The sequence below is a fragment of the Panthera onca genome, chromosome F2, assembly GCF_046562875.1.
Source record: "Panthera onca isolate mPanOnc1 chromosome F2, mPanOnc1 haplotype 2, whole genome shotgun sequence".
Classification (NCBI taxonomy): Eukaryota; Metazoa; Chordata; class Mammalia; order Carnivora; family Felidae; genus Panthera; species Panthera onca.
Genome location: NC_138356.1, coordinates 23,597,008 through 23,615,481, shown reverse-complemented (window position 1 = coordinate 23,615,481; position 18,474 = coordinate 23,597,008). Strand labels below are relative to the sequence as shown.

Here is an 18,474-nt window from a genome sequence, read left to right as displayed (position 1 = left end):
GCTCTAGCCAGGGACTCAAGCACATTATACCTAGGGCCTGCTATATTCAGGTCAGGTGCAGGCCAGCGCAGATATGGGAGATAGTATGTGTTCACCCAGCTCCAGGGATCTGCTGTGGACAGTATTAAGTATTAGATCAGTGCTTCTGAGGGAAGTCCATAGACTACTGCTGATTTGTCATAATGTACTGGTTTCTAGTTTTAGAAGAAAGAGCAATGAAATGTTTCAAAGACAGTGCACAGATTTGAACTGTAACATTTGAGATAGTTGTTACAGAAACTCTATAAAGAATGTGTTTTCAGTGTTTCATATACAACAACTATGTCATTTAGTTCATCTTGACTTTCTTTGTCGTATATTTGCACATTGTTTATACTTAAGTTCTTTAACCACTGTGTTAGAAGTACTTGGTTCACTGAAGCTTAACGTGGTGATGGAAATGGTAACACAAATCAAACTGAAATAATGGTGTAAGAATAAATGGCAAGCAGTACACAAGTGTGGACACCAGATGGAAACTGGTATGTTCTGAGACAAGTGAAATAGCCAGTTATGCTTTAACTGTGTAGAAGTGTCATGCTTTATATCCCAAAGCTGGATTAGTTGTACAACATACCAGTTCATTACTAGTACACAGAATATTGTAATTGTGAAATTTTATTAAGGTGGCATGAAACTATTGAAGCTAATTTTTTTTTTTTTAAAGCAAAGCATAGTGACATCAAATTTTCATTTATAGATTGCCTGTTCAGCTTTCTTGCTCATTTTTCTACTAGCTTTAAAAAAAATTGATTTGGGTGTGCCTGGGTGGCTGGCTCAGTTGGTTAAGCATCCATCTTCTGCTGAGGTCATGATCTCACGGTCCGTGACTTTGAGTCTCATACAGGTCTGTCTGCTGTCAGTGCAGGGCCTGCTTTGGATCTTCTGTCTCCTCTCTCTGCCCGCCCCCCCCCCCCCCCCCCCCCCGCCACTTGTGCGCCTCTCTCTCAAAAATAAGTAAATATTAAAGAATAAATAAATAACTCTTTAAAAAAAATGATTTATCGGAATCTACTATATATTCTGGAATGTAAGTCTTTTTCAGTTATGTGGCCTTTCAAGTATCTCCTCTTGTGTTGTGACTTTCCTTCCCCCCCCCCCCCCCCATTTTTAGTGATGTTCTTTTGAGGAACAGAAGTAATTTTTTTTTTAAGTTTATTTGTCTATTTTGGGGGTGGGGAGAGGCAGAGAGAAAGAATCCCAAGCAGGCTCCGTGCTATCAGCACAGACCCGATGTTGGGCTTAATCTCACAACTGTGAAATCATGAACTGAGCCATAATCAAGAGTTGTATGCTTAACCAACTGAGCCACCCAGACACCCCCAGAAGTAATTTAATGCAGACAAATTTATCTGTCTTTTCCCTCATGTTGACTTTATAAGTGTAGACATCCAGAAGAATAATGCCCCACCTTGTTTCTCTTCAATAGGATCTTGAATGTTCTTAGTACTTTGCATTTCCATGTAAATTTTGGAATCAGCTTGTCAAGTATTGTAAAAATCATGTGTGGGATTTTGATGGTAATTCATTGAATTTATAGGTCAATTTGAAGAGAATTGATATCATATTGAGTATTAAGTACATGAGTATGGCGTATCTATTAGGTTTATCTTAATTTTTCTCGGTGCTTATTATTTTTTTATATAAAGTTCTTAAACATCATAGGTATTTGATTTTCATTCAATGTAAATGGTATCTTTTAATAATTTTCTACTTGATTGTTGATGGGATATAACAATGCAGTTGGCTTAGGGCTCCTGGGTGTTTCAGTCGGTTAGGCTTCTGACTTCGGCTCAGGTCATGATGTCACAGTTCGTGGGTTTGAGCCCCATGTCAGGCTTTGCGCTCACAGCTCAGAGCCTGGAGCCTCCTTCAGATTCTGTGTCTCCCTCTCTCTTTTTCCCTCCTCCTACTTAGGCTTTCTCACTCTTTCAAAAATAAATACATAAATAGATATTAGAAAAATGTGGTTGGCTTTTGTATACTGTAATATACATTGAAAACTTTACACTCTCATAAAGTCTTATAATTTAGCTGTAGATATTCTTGGATTTCCTATATAAATATCATATATCCAAATGATGACAATTTGTTTTTATACTTCTAATTCTATGGTTTTTTTCTTGTCTTATTGCTCTGTCTAGGATTTGTAGTAAAATGTTAAATACTAGTAAAAATAGAGGGCATCTTTGTCTTGTTTCTAATATCAGAATTTCAACAGTAAGTATAATGTTTGTTGAAGTTTGCTATAGACTTTTTGCAGAATGCCCTATATCATATTAAGTAAGTTCCCTGTTTTCCTTAGTTTGCTAGGAGTTTTTATTATGAATGTATGGTGAGTTTTATCACATGCTTTTGCTCAATTTGTTAGGATGACCATATGTTTTGTCTCCTCAATCTGTTAATATAGCAGATTCCACTGATTGATTTTACTTGAATTTCAAATGTTAGACCAATCTTGCATTTCTGGAATAAACCTAACTTCATCATGATTTTTCTTTTTATATATTGCTTTGTTCAATATACTATATTATGCAGTTTAAACTTTAACAGTTATACTTGGGAATGAAATTGGTCTGTACATTTTCTTTCTTAAATTGTTCCTGTTGGGTTTTAGAATCAAACTGATACCTCATTGAATAATTGGGGACTGATTTCTCTTTTTCTTTTATTATGTGAAGTTTTGTAAGCTTAGCATTATTCTTTCTTAAATATTAGGTAGAACTTACTGGAGAAGCTCTCAGGAATTTTCTTCATGAACACGTTTTTAATTATTGTTTTAATTTTTTTCTTTTAGTAGTTATAGAGCTATACAGTTCTGGGTTTATTCTGTGCCAGTTTTGGTAATTTGTATTGTTCAGGAATTTTTGTACTTTCTCTAAATATTCAAAAGTTTTTAGCTAAAATACTCAATATCCCTTATTATTTTTTAATTCTACAGAAGCTATAGTAATCTCCTATTTTCTTCTTATTTGTGTCTTCTCTTGCTTTTCTTGATCAGTCTTAACTTTGGTTTGTCATTTTATTAGTCTTTTCAGGGAACCAACTTTTGCTTTTTTTGAATTTCTATATTGTATTTTTTCTTTATCCTTAATTTCCCTCCTTGTCTTTATTCCATTTTCTTTGGATTTGTTTTGCTCTAACAACTTTTTGAGCTGGATGTTTAGGTCATTACTTTCCTGCCTTTCTCTAAGCTTTTATGGCTATATATTTTTTTCTAGATCCTTTAGCTGCATGCTTCAGGTTTTGATGTATTGTATTTCCATTATTATTTATTTAAAATATTTTCTAGTTTTTATTGGGATTTTTTTCTCTGCCCATAGATTATTCAGACTTAATTGTTTCATTTCCAAAGTTGTGCGTATCTTCTTTCTTATTTGCTGCTTTGATCATTTGTTGAGACCAGTGTATAAAAACAAATCCCACTGTAGTTGTGTATTTTTTATTTCTCCTTGTAATGCTATATACTTCTTGCTTTCTTTACTTTTAAAAAATTATTTATTTTTTCCTTTTTGCTTTCCACTATAATTTTTATTTTTGCATTAGCTTTTGGCACATGCATCATTAAAAGCTCTACCCAATTCAGAAAATGTATATGTGGATATGAGATGGCTGATGTATATTTAAATACGTGTGTGTGTGTGTGTGTGTGTGTGTGTGTGTATACATCAATGGTTTGCAAAAGGTAATTGTGGAATAGTTCTAATAATAAAAAGCTGTTTATTGACCAGTTATGATTTATTCTACAGTGTAGTTTACATACATTTTCTTATTTAATTTTCAGAACAGTACAGTGACATAGATGTATTACCGTTCTTTTATTGATGAAAAAAACTGAGGCTTAGAGATGTTGACTAATTTGAATCAGTTCATACAGTTAAGAGGTAGTAGAATTGAATTTCATACCCAGTTCTGACCTGGAAATCTTTGTTCTTAACCACAATATTGAATTAACCTTTGTATATTAATTTTTCTCAGGAACTATTTAATATAAACCTTTGTAAACTTGGGATACAATGTAAACATTGTTTTGAATTGCACCACCATGAATTTCAGTCTTTTAGTATATTAACTTAAATAATGCTAAATGTAGTCATAACCAACATAAACTCTGTTGTAATGTGAATTTTATTTTTCTGCTTATAGAAGTATTTTTGTTTAAAAAATCAAGTAACATAGAACTATGTATGGAAGTAAAAGTCATTTAAGATTCTATCACCCTGGGATAAACCCCCATTGCCATTTTGAGGACCATATTGTCATATTTTTCGCCACATATATTTTCACTTGTGTATATAATTTTATGTAATTGGGAGACTAGCTTAATTGCTATTTTAATTTTGGACTGAACTTTACATTTGTGAATGCTAGAGAGCATAACACATTGCTTTTGGGTATTAAGGAGTTCTTGTTTACCAAAGCAATTACCATCCATTTCTTACTTTAATCCTACCAGGTCAAAGTAGGCAATGAAGTTGCTACTGGAACAGGACCTAACAAAAAGATAGCCAAAAAAAATGCTGCAGAAGCAATGCTGTTACAGCTTGGTTATAAAGCATCCACTAGTCTTCAAGATCAACTTGATAAGGTAAGAGTTAAATTTACGTGTGCATATACCTGTCCTGTCATAATATCAAAAGCGATGAGCAAATCCATTGTTTTTTTGACTCTTAAGTAATGTGTTAATTAGTTTAAAGGTAGAAGTCAAAAGTTTTTTTTTTTCCCTCAAGTCAGTACTCTGTATCTTTAAAGATAGATTCTTCAGGTAGAAAGTAACATCTGTTTATGGGGTGTTATATATTAATATTAAGATGAAATATTATATTCTTATAATTGGCATATACTAAATATTGTGTATATTTTTATTTTATCATTGAATATTTTATATAATACCAGTTGAATAATTTTTTAGCTTATTGACTAGTGGCTTTTGCCAGATAGCCACAGTTTTAATTTGTGCTTTTTAAAGAACACAGACTGTTAGCCTTCATTTCTGGAATACAGCTGCAAACACTAGAAATAAAGATCCTAACTTATCCCTTTAGGGCAGGAACTGTACTGGACAGGCGCTCTATAAACTAATTTTTCTATTTACTTTAAATTTAAAAGTAAACTCAGAGGGTGTTTATTTTCTGCCAAGACTTATGTTCATGGTCCCCTATTTCTTCTGCAGCAGTTAATGACATCATTAACACCTACCTCTGTTGCAAGAGAAGCAGAGAACCCCAAATTCAGGCCTTGGCAGATAATTTGGCAGGAACTGGCTTAATTTCATTTTGTATTGTCATTGTATCTTTGTACATGTAGAAATTGTTTTTATTAATATTTTAATAAATGAAAAGTCATAAAACCAGCTTAATAATTATTTCTATCAAAAACAATATACTCTTTTCCATGACATTTTCTCATATAAGGATTCTATTTTTTAGAGATATTTTCAGTTTCTACAGGAATACGTTTCTGAAATTCAGAGTAAAAACAAAATCATCTATTAAAAAACATTTAGATATACTTTTCTTTTTAAGACAGCTGTGAATACCTAGGCAATTATTTTCAGCGATTAAGAATTATTTGTCTGTGTGGTATCGCTAGAGATTTCAATTCTGTTTTTATAACCTGGCTAGTCAATGCTTTTTCTTCTTTTAAAAGTATTTGTAACATGAAACCCAACATGTGTTCAAGATTCTGTAGTTCTTATATTGTGTATATGTTGTTTTAACTTAACACATTTATATTGACTTAAAACTAGTGAGTGATTTATAAAAATACGTCAAAATAAATCTCATAGGCATATATTTGTATGTTAAGTGAAAATAAAACAGAACAAAAAGTCAGCATTAATTTTTTTAATTTGAAAGACATTTTTTATATACCCTTTGTATTATTGGTCAGGGTTCTCCAGAGAAACAGACCAACAGGATGTATATGTATGTGTATGTATATATAATGTATGTGTGTATGTATATATATACATATTCATACATCACTCACAGAGACTTGTTTTAAGGAATTGGCCCATGGAATTATAGAGGCTTAGCTAGTCCACAGTCTGAGGGAGAGGTCAGCCGGCTAGCGAATCAGGAGTTAAGTTTGAATCCAAAGGCATTCTGCTGGAGATTACCCTCTTGCTTCAGGGGAGGTCAACCTTTTCTTCTAGTTAGTTCTTCAACTGATTAGGCCCACCCACATTATGGAGAGAAATCTACTTTACTCAAAGTTCAGTGATTTAAATGTAAACCTTTTCCAAAAACACCCTCTCACAGAGCACCCAGAATAATGTTTGATCAAATGTCTAAGCACCAAAGTTCAGACAAGTTGGCACATAAAATTTCCCATTGCACCTAGCTAAAAGCCAAACACTTATAACTAAAGATAACAAGGTGACTGAAACCTGGTCCCTACACTCGAGAAACTAACCTTGTAAGTGTTAACAGTAAGGAGCGTTACTCATATAACAAAAATTATTCTAGAACCTACAGAACATGAAGATGAATCTGGAAAGTCAGGAATAGCCGAGACCACTATTTTTATGTGAGTTAAAGAACTTGAGGAATTATTAACTTAAGATTTGAATATGAAAGTGACACGATACAGTTTACAGTCTTCAAAAGACAATCGTGTAAGTAACGTAGTGAGTGTATTTGAGCAGGATGAGATTGAAGGCAGAGGGGCCAGTTAGGAGGCTAGCAGAACTGTTCAGGTAAAAGATACTGAGGGTCTGGACTCAGGCAGTGGTGGTAGAAAAGAGAGGGTAAAGATACCAGAGGTATTTCTGAAGTGTAAGTGATATGCTTTCAGTAGCAGATAATATGCATGGGGGATACAGGAATCAGAGGAGGAAAGAAAACCTGTAAAAAGGAAGAGAATGACTTTAAGAAATAGGTAGCAGTCATATGCTGCAGGGAGATCAAAAAAGGAAAGGACTGAATACACTGATTTGTCAATAAAAGATCTGCAGTGATTGTGGCGAAGCAACTTAAAAACCTGCAAAAGAGTTTTTAAAAAGTTTTTTTTTTTTAAATAAACAAGATATGTACATGGCTGAAAGAATTCAAATAACACGAAAGAATAAGTAGTCTTACTTTATCCTGAGACCCTTGGCTCTTAACCTCTCTTTTGAATAGCATCTCCCACAATGAGTTAATATTTGTACAGCATTTAGGATACTGTCTGAAATATATTGAATGTTATACAGGGATTTGATAAATAGAAATAAATATCCTTATAGAGATATTCTATGCATATATACTAATATGTCCCCACTTCATAAAAAATTTCAGATTTATTGAGGTGCAGTTCAGTGAATTTTGACATATGTGTCTTTATATGTGTGTACACATTCTTTAACCACCACCAGAATTAAGATTTATAATATTTCTGTTACACCATAAAAGTTCCCTTTTGTAGTTAATCTCTTCCCCTCTCCTTAGGCCCTGGCAAGCACTGATCTAATTTCTGCCTATAATTTTGCATTTCCTGAATGTCATACAAATTGGATCATACATTAGGAAGGCTTTTGTGTCTAGCTTCATAATTCTGAGATTCATCCATGTTGTTGCACTTATCATTAGTTTGTTCTTTTTTATTCTTTGTTACTGTTTTATTCTTCAACATTTGGGCTCTTTCCAATTTGAGGCTATGATAGATTAAGTGGTTATAAACATTCATGTATAAGTCTTTATATGTGTGTATTTCTCTAATGCATTCTTTATGTACATATTTGTATAATAAGAACATGTTATAACTTTGTTAAGAAACTGTGAAGATGTTTTCCAGAGAGGCTTTACCATTTTGTATTCCCAACGGAGTGTTTGAGACTCCAGTTATTTCACATCTTTTCCAGCTCTTGGTATAGTTGGTTTTGATAGCTTTGATCATACTAGTAGGCATATAATGCTATCTCATTGGAATTTAATTTGCATTTCCCTAATAACTGATAATGCTGAATATCCTATCATGTATTTATTTTCCATTCGTATCTCTTCCCTGAAATGGCTGTTCAAAGTTTTGTCTCTTTAAAAATTGGATAGTTTGCTTTCTTACTGAGTTGTAACAGTTCTTTACATATTTTGGACACAAATCCCGTATCAGATAAAGAACTCCCCTGCCTTCTCCTTCTCTTCTTTCCTGTCCTGTCCTTTCCTCCTTTTCCACATAGGTTATCCAATTGTTCCAGCATCAACTGTTTTAAAGATTAATGCTGTTTTCATAGAATTCCCTCAGGACCTTTGCTGAAAAGCAGTTAAGCACATATTTGTGGGTCTGCTTCTAGATTCTCTGTTCTGTTCCATGAATCCCTATGTCTATCCTGAAGCTATTACAACTGTATTTGGACTGTAGCTTTTTAGGTAAGGTTTGAAATCAGATAATGAACTCTTTCTTCTGTTTCTTAAAAAATATTTTGGCTACTCTAGAACTTTTGCATTTTCATAGAAATTTTAGAATCAATTTCTACCAAGAAAAAAAAAAAGCCAGTGGGGAAGTTTTCTTTGGAATTGCGTTAAATATATAGATCAATTTCACACAAATTGGTATCTTAACATTGAGTCTTCCAGTCCATGAACACGATCCAGCTCTCCCATTTTTTTAGTTTTTTAGAAATATCCCACAGCAATGTTTTGTACTTTTTCATAGAAATATCTTACACAGCTGTTATGTCTATCCCTAAGTACTTCATGTTTTTGGATGCGTTATTAATGGTATTGGTTTTTAATTTCAATTTCCAATTCTTCTTTTCTAGTGTATAGAAATACAGTGGGTTTTTTAGATATTGACCTTGTAATCTACAACATAGCTAAACTGAGTTATAAATTGTAATAGTTTATTTTGTAGATTGGGATTTTCTGCATTGATGATTGTGTCATCTATGAATAAAGACGGTTTTATTTCTTCCTTTCCAATCTGTATATGTTTATTTGTTTTGCTTTATTGCTCTGAATAGAACAACTGGTACAATGTTGAATAGAAGTAGTTGTTTGTTGAATAGGAAAGCAGATATCCTTACCTTGCTCCCCATTTTAAAAGGAAAATTATTCAGATTTCACCATTATAAATACCATGATGATTGTAGGTTTTCTTCATAGATACTCTATATCAGTGATATTTCCTTGTATTCCTGCTTTATTGAAAGATTGTTTTTTGTTCTTTAATTATCAGTGCATGTTGAATTTTGCCCAGTGCTTTCTCTGCATCTATTGATATGTAATATAATTTTTCTGTTTAGTTTGTAACAGTGAATTTTACTGACAGATTTCTAAAATTTATGTAAAATATTTTAAAAATTACCATTTTAAGCATTTTAAGGTGAATATTTCGGTAGCATTAAGTACATTCACAATGTTGTGCAACCATTACCACTATCTACTTCCAGAACATTTTCATCATCCCAAAGAGAAACTGTACCCCATTAAACACTGACTCCTCATTCTTCTCTCTACTCAGCCCCTGGTAACCTCTGTTCTACTCTCTATCTCTATGAATTTACCTTTTCTAGGAACCTTCTGTAAGTGGAATCATACTATATTTGTCCCTTTTTGTCAGGCTTATTTCATTTAGCATGTTTTCAAGGTTCATCCATGTTGTAGCATCTATCAGAATCTCATTCCTTTAAAAAAATTTTTTGTTCATTTATTTTTGAGAGGTGGGGGAGGGGCACAGAGAGAGGGAGACACCGAATCTGAAGCAGGATTCAGGCTTTGAGCTGTCAGCACAGAGCCCGATGCGGGGCTTGAACTCACGAGCCGGGAGATCATGACCTGAGCTGAAGTTGGACGCTTAACCGACTGAGCCACCCAGGCGCCCCAGAATTTCATTCCTTTTAAAGCCTGAATAATATTATGTTGTATGGATATATCACGTTTTGTTTATCCATTCATCTTTTGATGGACATTTTGAGTTATTTTCAACTTAAGGCTATTGTGAGTAATGCTGCCATGAACATTGGTGTATAAGTATCTGTTTTAAGTCTCTACTTTCATTGTTTTGAGTATATACTTAGAAGTGAAATTGTTTGATCAAATGGTAATTGTACATTTACTATTTTGAGGAATAGCCAAATTCTTTTCAATAGTGGCTGTATCATTTTATATTCCCACCAGTGATGTACAGGGTTCCAGTTTCTCCAAGTCCTTGCTAACATTTATACATGTGTGTGTAGATGTTTGTTTTTGTTTTGTCTTGTTTTTTAAACAATAGCCATCCTGATGGATGGGCATTGATTGCTTTTTGAATGTTGAACTAAGCTTGCCTGATGGACATAAACCCCATTTGATCACGATGTATTACCTATGTTTTTGTATATTTGTGGAATAGATTTGCTAATATTTTAAAAGATTTTTATGGCTGCATGTATGATCTATATTTTTCTTTTGTTGTTATATCTTTGTCTGGTTTTAGCATCAGTATCAGGGTAATGCTTCTCATATAGTAAGTTTGGAAGAGTTTGGTAATCTTTCTTCCTTAATTTTTGGGTAGAATTTACCAGTGGGGTAACCTTCCATCTGGGGAAGGTTTTCTCTGTGGGAAGATTTTAACTATAAATTGAGTTTTAAAAAATAGATATAGGGCTATACAGACTATCTACTTCTGCTTGAGTGATCTTTGGCAGTTTGAATCTTACAAGCAATTTGTCTGTTTTATCTAAGTTGTTGAATTTATTGGTACAGAATTGTTCACAACATTTCCTTGTTATCCTTTTAATAGCTATAGCATCTGTAGTGATATTCCCTCTCTCATTCCTGCTGTTGGTAATTTGTTTTCTTTTTCTCCTTATCAATATGGCTAGGAGCTTATTAATTTGTATTCTTTTCTTTTCTCTCTTCTCTTCTCTTCTCTTCTTTTCTTTTTTTTTTATAAGAGAAATAAAGTACGAGTAGGATAGGGGCAGAGGGAGAGGGAGAGAGAATCTTAAGCAGACTCCATGTGCAGTGTGGAGCCCAATATGGATTTTGATCTTGTGTTCATGAGATCATGACCTGAGCTGAAATCAGGAGTTGGACACTTAACTGACTGAGCCATGCAGGCACTCCTTTATCTTTTTCAAACAACCAGGTTTTGTTTCATTGATTTTCTCCATTTTTCAATTTTCAATTTTATTGATTTCTACTCTTTATTTTATCCTTCCTTCACTAGCTTTGGGTTTGATTTTCTGTTCTTTTTCTGGCTTTGTAAATTAGAAGCTAAGACTGTGGATCTGAGAACTTTCTTCTTTTCTCATATAAGATTTAATGCTGTATACTTCTCTTTATGTACTGATTTAGTTCTGTCCTACAAATTTTGACAAGATGAGTTTTTATTTTCATTCAATTCAAGATATGTTATAATTTTCCTTTTGACTTCTTTCAAGTCATATATCGCTTTTGATTTTTTGTCATCTTCTTTTATTGTTAGTGTCTCCAGTTACAAATTTGGATTTGTCCATTTCTTTCAGTTTTGTCAATTTTGTTTTGTGTACTTTGAAACTTTGTTGTTAACACACACACACACACACGCACACACACACACACACACACACATTTGGCATTGTTATGTCTTTTTGATGACTTGGCCCCTTTATTACTATGTGATTTTTCTCTTTAGTCCTGATAATATTCCTTCCTGTGAATTCTGCTTTGTCTTGATGTTAAATAGCCATCCCAGTTTTATTTTGATTAGTGTTTGCATGGAATATTTTTCTCCCATCGTTTTGGCCTGTGTCTTTACATTTAAATTGCTTTCTTTTCATAAGAGACTCTTAAAAACTGAGAACAAACTGAGGGTTGATGGGGGGTGGGAGGGAGGGGAGGGTGGGTGATGGGCATTGAGGAGGGCACCTTTTGGAATGAGCATTGGGTGTTGTATGGAAACCTATATGACAATAAATTTCATATAAAAAATAAATTGCTTTCTTTTAGAAAACATATAATTGGGTCTTGCTTTTTAAAATCTATTTTGACAGTCTTTTAGTTGAGGGTAATTAGAACATTTGCATTTATTATAGTTATTGATATGGTTGGATTTAAATCTTACTAATTATTTCTCTTTACCCATTTGTTCTTTGTTCACACTCTTCTTTTTGACCACTAATATGGTCATAGATTTTACTTTTCTGTATGCCTCTATGACCTCCTATTGTGATTATACTGTGTATGTTTCAAAGACCTCCTATTGTGGTCATACATTTTACTTCTGTATATAGTATAAGCTTACAGTTTTTTGAGCTCTATTTTTTGTTGTTTATTCATTATTACTAATTATGCTTTATATAGTCATCATTTTATGTGGTTAAAATGAGAAAAAAGCGTTGTATATTTACCCTCATTTTTACCATTTTCAGTATGCTTCATTTATTTGTATCGATCCATATTCATGAATACATGTTCATTTGTGTGGATTTCTTTCTGGTATCATACTCCTGCTTATAGAACTTACTCTACAACTACTTGTATTAATAAGTCTACTGGCAATGATTTCTCTCAGCCTTTGTTGGATGAAGAAGTCCTTATTTCATCTTCATTTTTGCTTCATTTTTTTTTTTGGCTGGATATAGGATTCTGGATTTTTTTCTTTATTTCCTTAAAGGAGTCTCCCTTATATTTATGGTTTCACTTTCCATGGTTTCAGTCACCTGCAGTCACCTGCAGGTCTGGAAACTCATCAGAAGGTTAATAGTTGCCTAACTGCACATTAGAATGCCTAAGTCATTCACCTCACTTCATCTCATCATGTAGGCATTTTATCATTTCACATCATTGCACAAATAGTATTGTACGAGAACGTATTTTGAGAGAAAGACCACATTCACATAACTTATTATAGTGTTATAATGGTTCTATTTTATTATTATTTTTATTGTTAATCTCTTACTGTGGCTAATTTATAAATTAAACATTGTCATAGGTGCATATGTATAGGAAATAACATCACATATATAGGGTTTGTTACTATCCGTGGTATCAGGCATCCACTGGGGAACTTGGAATGCATCTCCTGTGGATAAGGGGCACAACTTTACTTATGAAGATCTTGTTTCATTGTCTTTTGACGTGTGTAGCTTTTGATGTCATTTCTGCTGTAATTCTTACCTGCTCTTTCCTCCTCGTATATTTTTTTCCCTTTGAAGGCCGTCAGAATTTTCCTTTTTCATTAGTTCTCAGCAGTTTGACTGTGATGTGTCTAAATATGATTTTTTTCTTTTTTCCTTTACCCTTCTATCTTCTCCCCTGTCCTTCCTCCTTCCATCCTCCTTTTCTTCCTCTTCTTCATCCATTTATTCTTTTTGTATTTTTCCTGCCTTAGTGGTCTCTGAACATGGTATCTGCGTTTTGTTATAATTCAGTTATTTTGTCAAATTCTCAGCTATTATCATTTCAAATGTTTCTTATTCTTTGTTTCTTCTCTTCTGTGGAATTTCCAGTTACACACTTGTTAGACTGTTGGTATTGTTTTATAGCTCCAGTATTTTTTGTTCCTTTTAATTTTTCACTCTTTTTTTCCCCCCCTGTGCTTCAGTTTGAGTAAAGCACTGTTAGTGTGGAGGGTGGCATCCATCTTGTCATAGTTGAGCCCATTTTGAGTTTTGTTGCTGCTGTCATCACTACTGACTTCAAATTCCTTCAGTACTGGTATCTGTACTCTGTGTGGGGTGAGGTTTGGGGGTGGGTTTTTCCTCAGTGTTTCTGCTCCGCCCTTACATTTCAGCAGTCCTTCTTCACTGTGCCAGGGGGTGAGGGCTTTGTGTATACTCTGCAGTCAGCTGTTGGTGCTTATTACTTGGTTATGAATGCGGTGGGTACGGGAACATAGTTCATGATTTTCTTGCCCAGCCTCATTCTCAGTCAGACTTTGTGTACCTGGGTCTCAGAGGTGGGTTTTTATCAGTGTTTCTGCTTCCTTCCCCATGGTGGCCAAACTTGACTTTGGATCTGTGGGTGCTCTTGGGTGCAAGAGAATGTCCTGTCCCCTTGTCAGCATTTTCAGACCTATGCTTTATATTGGGGCAGGGCCTTGCTTTCAGGAGGGTTTTATACTCCTTTTTTTCCAGGGGCAAGTAGATTTTGCTTTTACTCCTTTTCCAGAAGCAACAAGTCTTTGCCTAAGCCTCTGGGGCAACAGAATTTCTTGTCTCTACCCCAGAGGCAGTTGGTATTTGTTTTTCCCCTTTCTCTAGTGGCTTGAGCTTTTTGCTTTGTATAAAAGAAGAGTCTAGAGAAGTGTGTAAAGTTCCATGCTTTCCTCTCAGTGGCAGACATTCACCAGCTGCATACCTGCTCCACTGAGTGAGGCTCTCTCTGGTTTCCAGTTGTACCTCTGATTGTCTTCCTCAGTGTTCAGGAGAGGCCCATGGAAAAGAGCTTCTGCCAGAAGATCCTGGTTTTTCTAAATTATTGTGCTAGCCCACACTCAGTCTTTTAGAATTTATTGGCATTTCATGTACTTTCTTCTCACCTGCATTGAGAACGTTCATCTCTTCCTTCTTTGCTCCACCAGTGTTGAAACACTTTGAGAGTCTTGCCTCTCCCCAGAGGGATTTGTCACACACATTCACTTCACTTACGTGCTTTACAATCTCAGATCTCTGATGGTTCAAGACAAGTTATGACTTTTTACGTTTCCTGGTGCTTTCTCATTGATAACGTTTCTACATTCCAAGGAAAAGTGGAACATTCTTTATACCTTTTCAAGGTATACTGTTCTTACATCTTGATTTTCTTTTTCACTCATATATTGGGGTTTCATTTATATCTTGGAGTTTGTTCTACATCAAGATGTAACTAACATATGCTTCATTTTTTTTGTTGTTTTTGTTAGTGCAAGTGGGGGAGACAGGCAGAGGAAGAGAGGGAGGGAGGAAGGGAGAGAGAGAGAGAGAGAGAAAGAGAAAGAGAGAGAGAAAGAGAATCTCAAGCAGGCTCCACACCCAGCACAGAGCCCATGACCTGAGGCGAAATCAAGAGTAGGATGCTAAACTGACTGAGCCACCGGGAGCCCCCTTCACTCTTTTTTATATTTGATTATTATATTGGTCGAAGTAATACTCATATATGTATAAAAAGTCAAGATTTTTTCGAGATTAATAGTATAAGGGCTCAAGATTTATAATAAACAGAAATATGCTGTTCTGCCCTGCTACTGGCCATTTCTGCTTCTCTTTTTCAGAGGCAACCATTTACCACATGCTTCAGCTGTTTGTTCTATTATTTTTATGTTGTCGGTTGTTCATATTGCTATTTCTAAATTTTTCATTTGTAGATAGTATCTGAGTGCTTGCTATGAAAAATGAAGACTTAACTCTCATACACATATTCCACATGTATACTTCTCTGCATCTTTCTAACTTATTCTTAAGACTCTCTGCCAAGTAAACACATCATGTAATTTTTTCGTTTTTTTTTTTTTTAATCTTTCTTGGAGCTCTTTATCCTCTTCTAATTTGGGATGATTGATAGGTCCGCTACAGATCTACTATTTTGGTTCTTCTCTTCACCATTATTTTGAAAAATTTTTTTGCCTCTCTCCCTTGTTGAGTTGCCTGTTTTCTGGATGGTTTCTCTTGTTCTTGATCTACTTCCTTATTTTGATGGGCACATACTTTAGTAGATTCCCTATAGAAGATACTTGAGAAGTAAATATTTTTTGAGATCTTGTAGGTCTGAACTCTTATTTCCCACACACTTAATTCATAGTTTTTCTGAGATATAATTCTAAATTGGAAATAATTTTTTCACAGATTTCTGAAGGCATTGCATCAGTGTTTTCTGCCTCCCAGGACTACTCTTGAAACTCCATAGCCTTCTGATTCTTCAGCCTATATATGAAACTTTTATGTTTTTTTTCCCCCTCTTTAGGCTTTTCTGACTTTCTTTTCCCAGGGGTTCTGAAATTCATGGATAATTGACTTGATGTGTGTATTCTTTAGTAAATCACGTTGGGCATTTGGATTTCTTTTAACCCTTTTATTATTGTTTTTTTTTAACCAATGACCCCAGGGATAGGGGACCAGGGGAGGGGGCTGGAGGGGAAGTGAGGCCTGAATCCCACTGCATTTGGATTTCAATCTAGAGATAAATATTCTTTAAGTGGGAATTTTCTTATTATATTATTTCCTTGGTAATTTCTTTCCTTCCATTGTTGCTATTGTTTCTTTCTGGGATGCCTGCTAGTCGTATGGATAATCTTCTGATCTTTCCTTCCTTCCTCCCTTCCCCCCTCCCTTCCATCTCTCCCTACTTTTGTTCTGTTTTCTAGGAGATTTCTGTAACTGTCTTCCAGTCCTTCTTTGAAATTGCTTACTTTGGCTATTGTATTTTTGACCTCCTAGAGCTTTTCTTCATCCTCAGAATATTCCTTTTTATAACCTCCTATTCTTGTTTAGTTGTTATAATATTTCTTTCATGGCTCTGGGAACTTTGCAAAATGTTAACCTTTTTTTGGAAGTTTTATTCTGTTCCCTGTGTTAATTCTGCCATTCCTTGTAGGTCAGAAGCCTGGCTTTTTCTACTCAGGCCAAAATGAAGAAGGGCACTGGGGGTCTTCTCTTCCAGGATAAGTGTAGATAGACTCTATCTCCTGATTTGCAATGTGGCCCTTCACTCCCACCTACAACTGTGCCAGGTGTTCAGAGTCTCTGTTTTAGCCTTTTCTAAGAGGACCCCTCTTAAGAAATCTGTCTTTTTGGGGTCACAGAGGTGACCTGGAGATTTCATAGCACTTTGAAAGACCTCCAGTCAGTCTTTCTGTTTTCAAGTCCTTTCAACATTCATCTTTAGAAATACCAGGTGTGCTTCTAATTCCTGGGGCTTTCTGGGATCCTGGGGGCACAAATCAGTTTACTTTTTTGTAAGGTCTTTGTTGGCTTCTCACTCTTCAGACTAGTTTTAGCCTATTCACATCTGCTAGGTCAGTTACAACTTGTGTATCTGCTTTTCAGCTTCCAGACTTTGGTAGGCTTCTCTCTTCTGCTGTTGACTCCTTTCATATTCTGTTTGGGGGGGTAGGTGGGCAGAAGACAGGGAGAGAGAGTTTATGGACTATTGGGTTATCAATTTAGAGATGTTTGGGGAGAGACAGATTACTCCTTCTGTTCATTCTGTTATGTTTAAGAAGAAACCTTACAAAAGTAATTTTATTAGAGTGTTGGGGTAGAAATCAAAGAACAGTAGGCTTGAGATTCAGTTGAAGGTACAAAATTAGACATAGGGAATATAATCTAATACTTAACCTTGGTTATAAGTAGAATAAAAGGAGGAATGAAATGCTAAATTTATTATTACCAATTTCAGCTGAGCCCTCATCTGCCTGAGAATCTGCATTCTTTTAATCTGCCTGCTCTTCCCCTCCCTTGGGTGACTCATTCCTTACTACACTTTCTTCAAACTAGAAGTCTCTCAGTGATCTCGTATTGTGTAGCACAGAGAACGTGGAACTGGGGTCTCCCCAGATCTTCCATCAACATCCATCTGCATTTACGAACATTTACTCCTCCTCTGTCCTTCCACAATGGTAATCTATTTGCTAGAATTGTATTTTGTGCTTATATGTGGAGTTAATCCATTTGAATGTTGGCATCTGATAATGTAAATATAAAATGCTGATTATAATAAGAATATGTCTCTTCCCCCCGAGTACTTTGTATCAATAATACCAGCTTCACACAAAGAGAACATAGCCAGTTAAAGACACTTATTAATTTGACTAAAATACTACTTCAAAATATCTTAGTTTCTCTGGATGTATTTTTATCTGAAACAGAGATCAAATCATTTGACAGAGTTAGGATATTACAGGTTTTACTTAAAGTTTGGACTTAGTTTTCAATTTTCTGTGTATGTCATTAGCAATGTTGCATGACCCTTGTCATAGAACTTTTACAGAACAGACACAGTAATATTTCTATTGTTAATTTGACCTCAGGAGCGATAAAGCAGCTCTTTTAGTCACTTCAGTATTTGTGACGATTATTATTGTTTACTGTTTGAATAAGAATTGTTTACTTTTTAACCATCTAGATAGAGCCCATGTTGTATATGATGCATGTACTGAATATGGGGCTTTCTTGATTACTTAAGTTGTAAATTTAGATGAACAGATAAAAAGCAGGAGACATAAGAATAGATTCTCCTGTAGAAAAGGAAGAAATGATACTGGTCATACTAGTTACTTTTGTGTCCATGGTCCTCGCATCAGAGATAGAATAAGCAGAATAATTATTTGAGAGACTTTTGTCCTTGCTTTAGTTGATTAGTTAACTTTTTTCTTTTTGAATAAATCTATTTCTCTGGATTTAAACAATTGATTTAATCTTTCAGACAGGGGAGAACAAAGGATGGAGTGGTCCAAAGGCTGGGTTTCCTGAACCAACAAATAACAGTAAGTTTTCACTTTCATGTTAACTACACTTGATGTTCGTCATTGGTCCAGTAATTAGTCTGGCGCCGGGTATTTATTGGATCTGTTTGG

The 18,474-nt window shown here is 34.8% G+C and overlaps 1 protein-coding gene across 16 annotated transcripts in view; it reads left to right on the top strand.

Moving 5' to 3' along the window:
* The window catches only part of STAU2 (staufen double-stranded RNA binding protein 2), a 306,203-nt gene that overhangs the window by 131,003 nt on the left and 156,726 nt on the right, over window positions 1-18,474 (top strand). For all 16 annotated transcript variants that reach the window (XR_013553422.2, XM_078441529.1, XM_078441532.1 and 13 more), the window contains 2 exons: window positions 4,496-4,627; window positions 18,324-18,384. Coding sequence is in view for 15 of the 16 variants with exons in the window: in XM_078441529.1 (XP_078297655.1) it covers window positions 4,496-4,627; window positions 18,324-18,384 (193 nt within the window). In the remaining variant the exon portion in view is untranslated. The remainder of the gene's footprint in view (window positions 1-4,495; window positions 4,628-18,323; window positions 18,385-18,474) is intronic.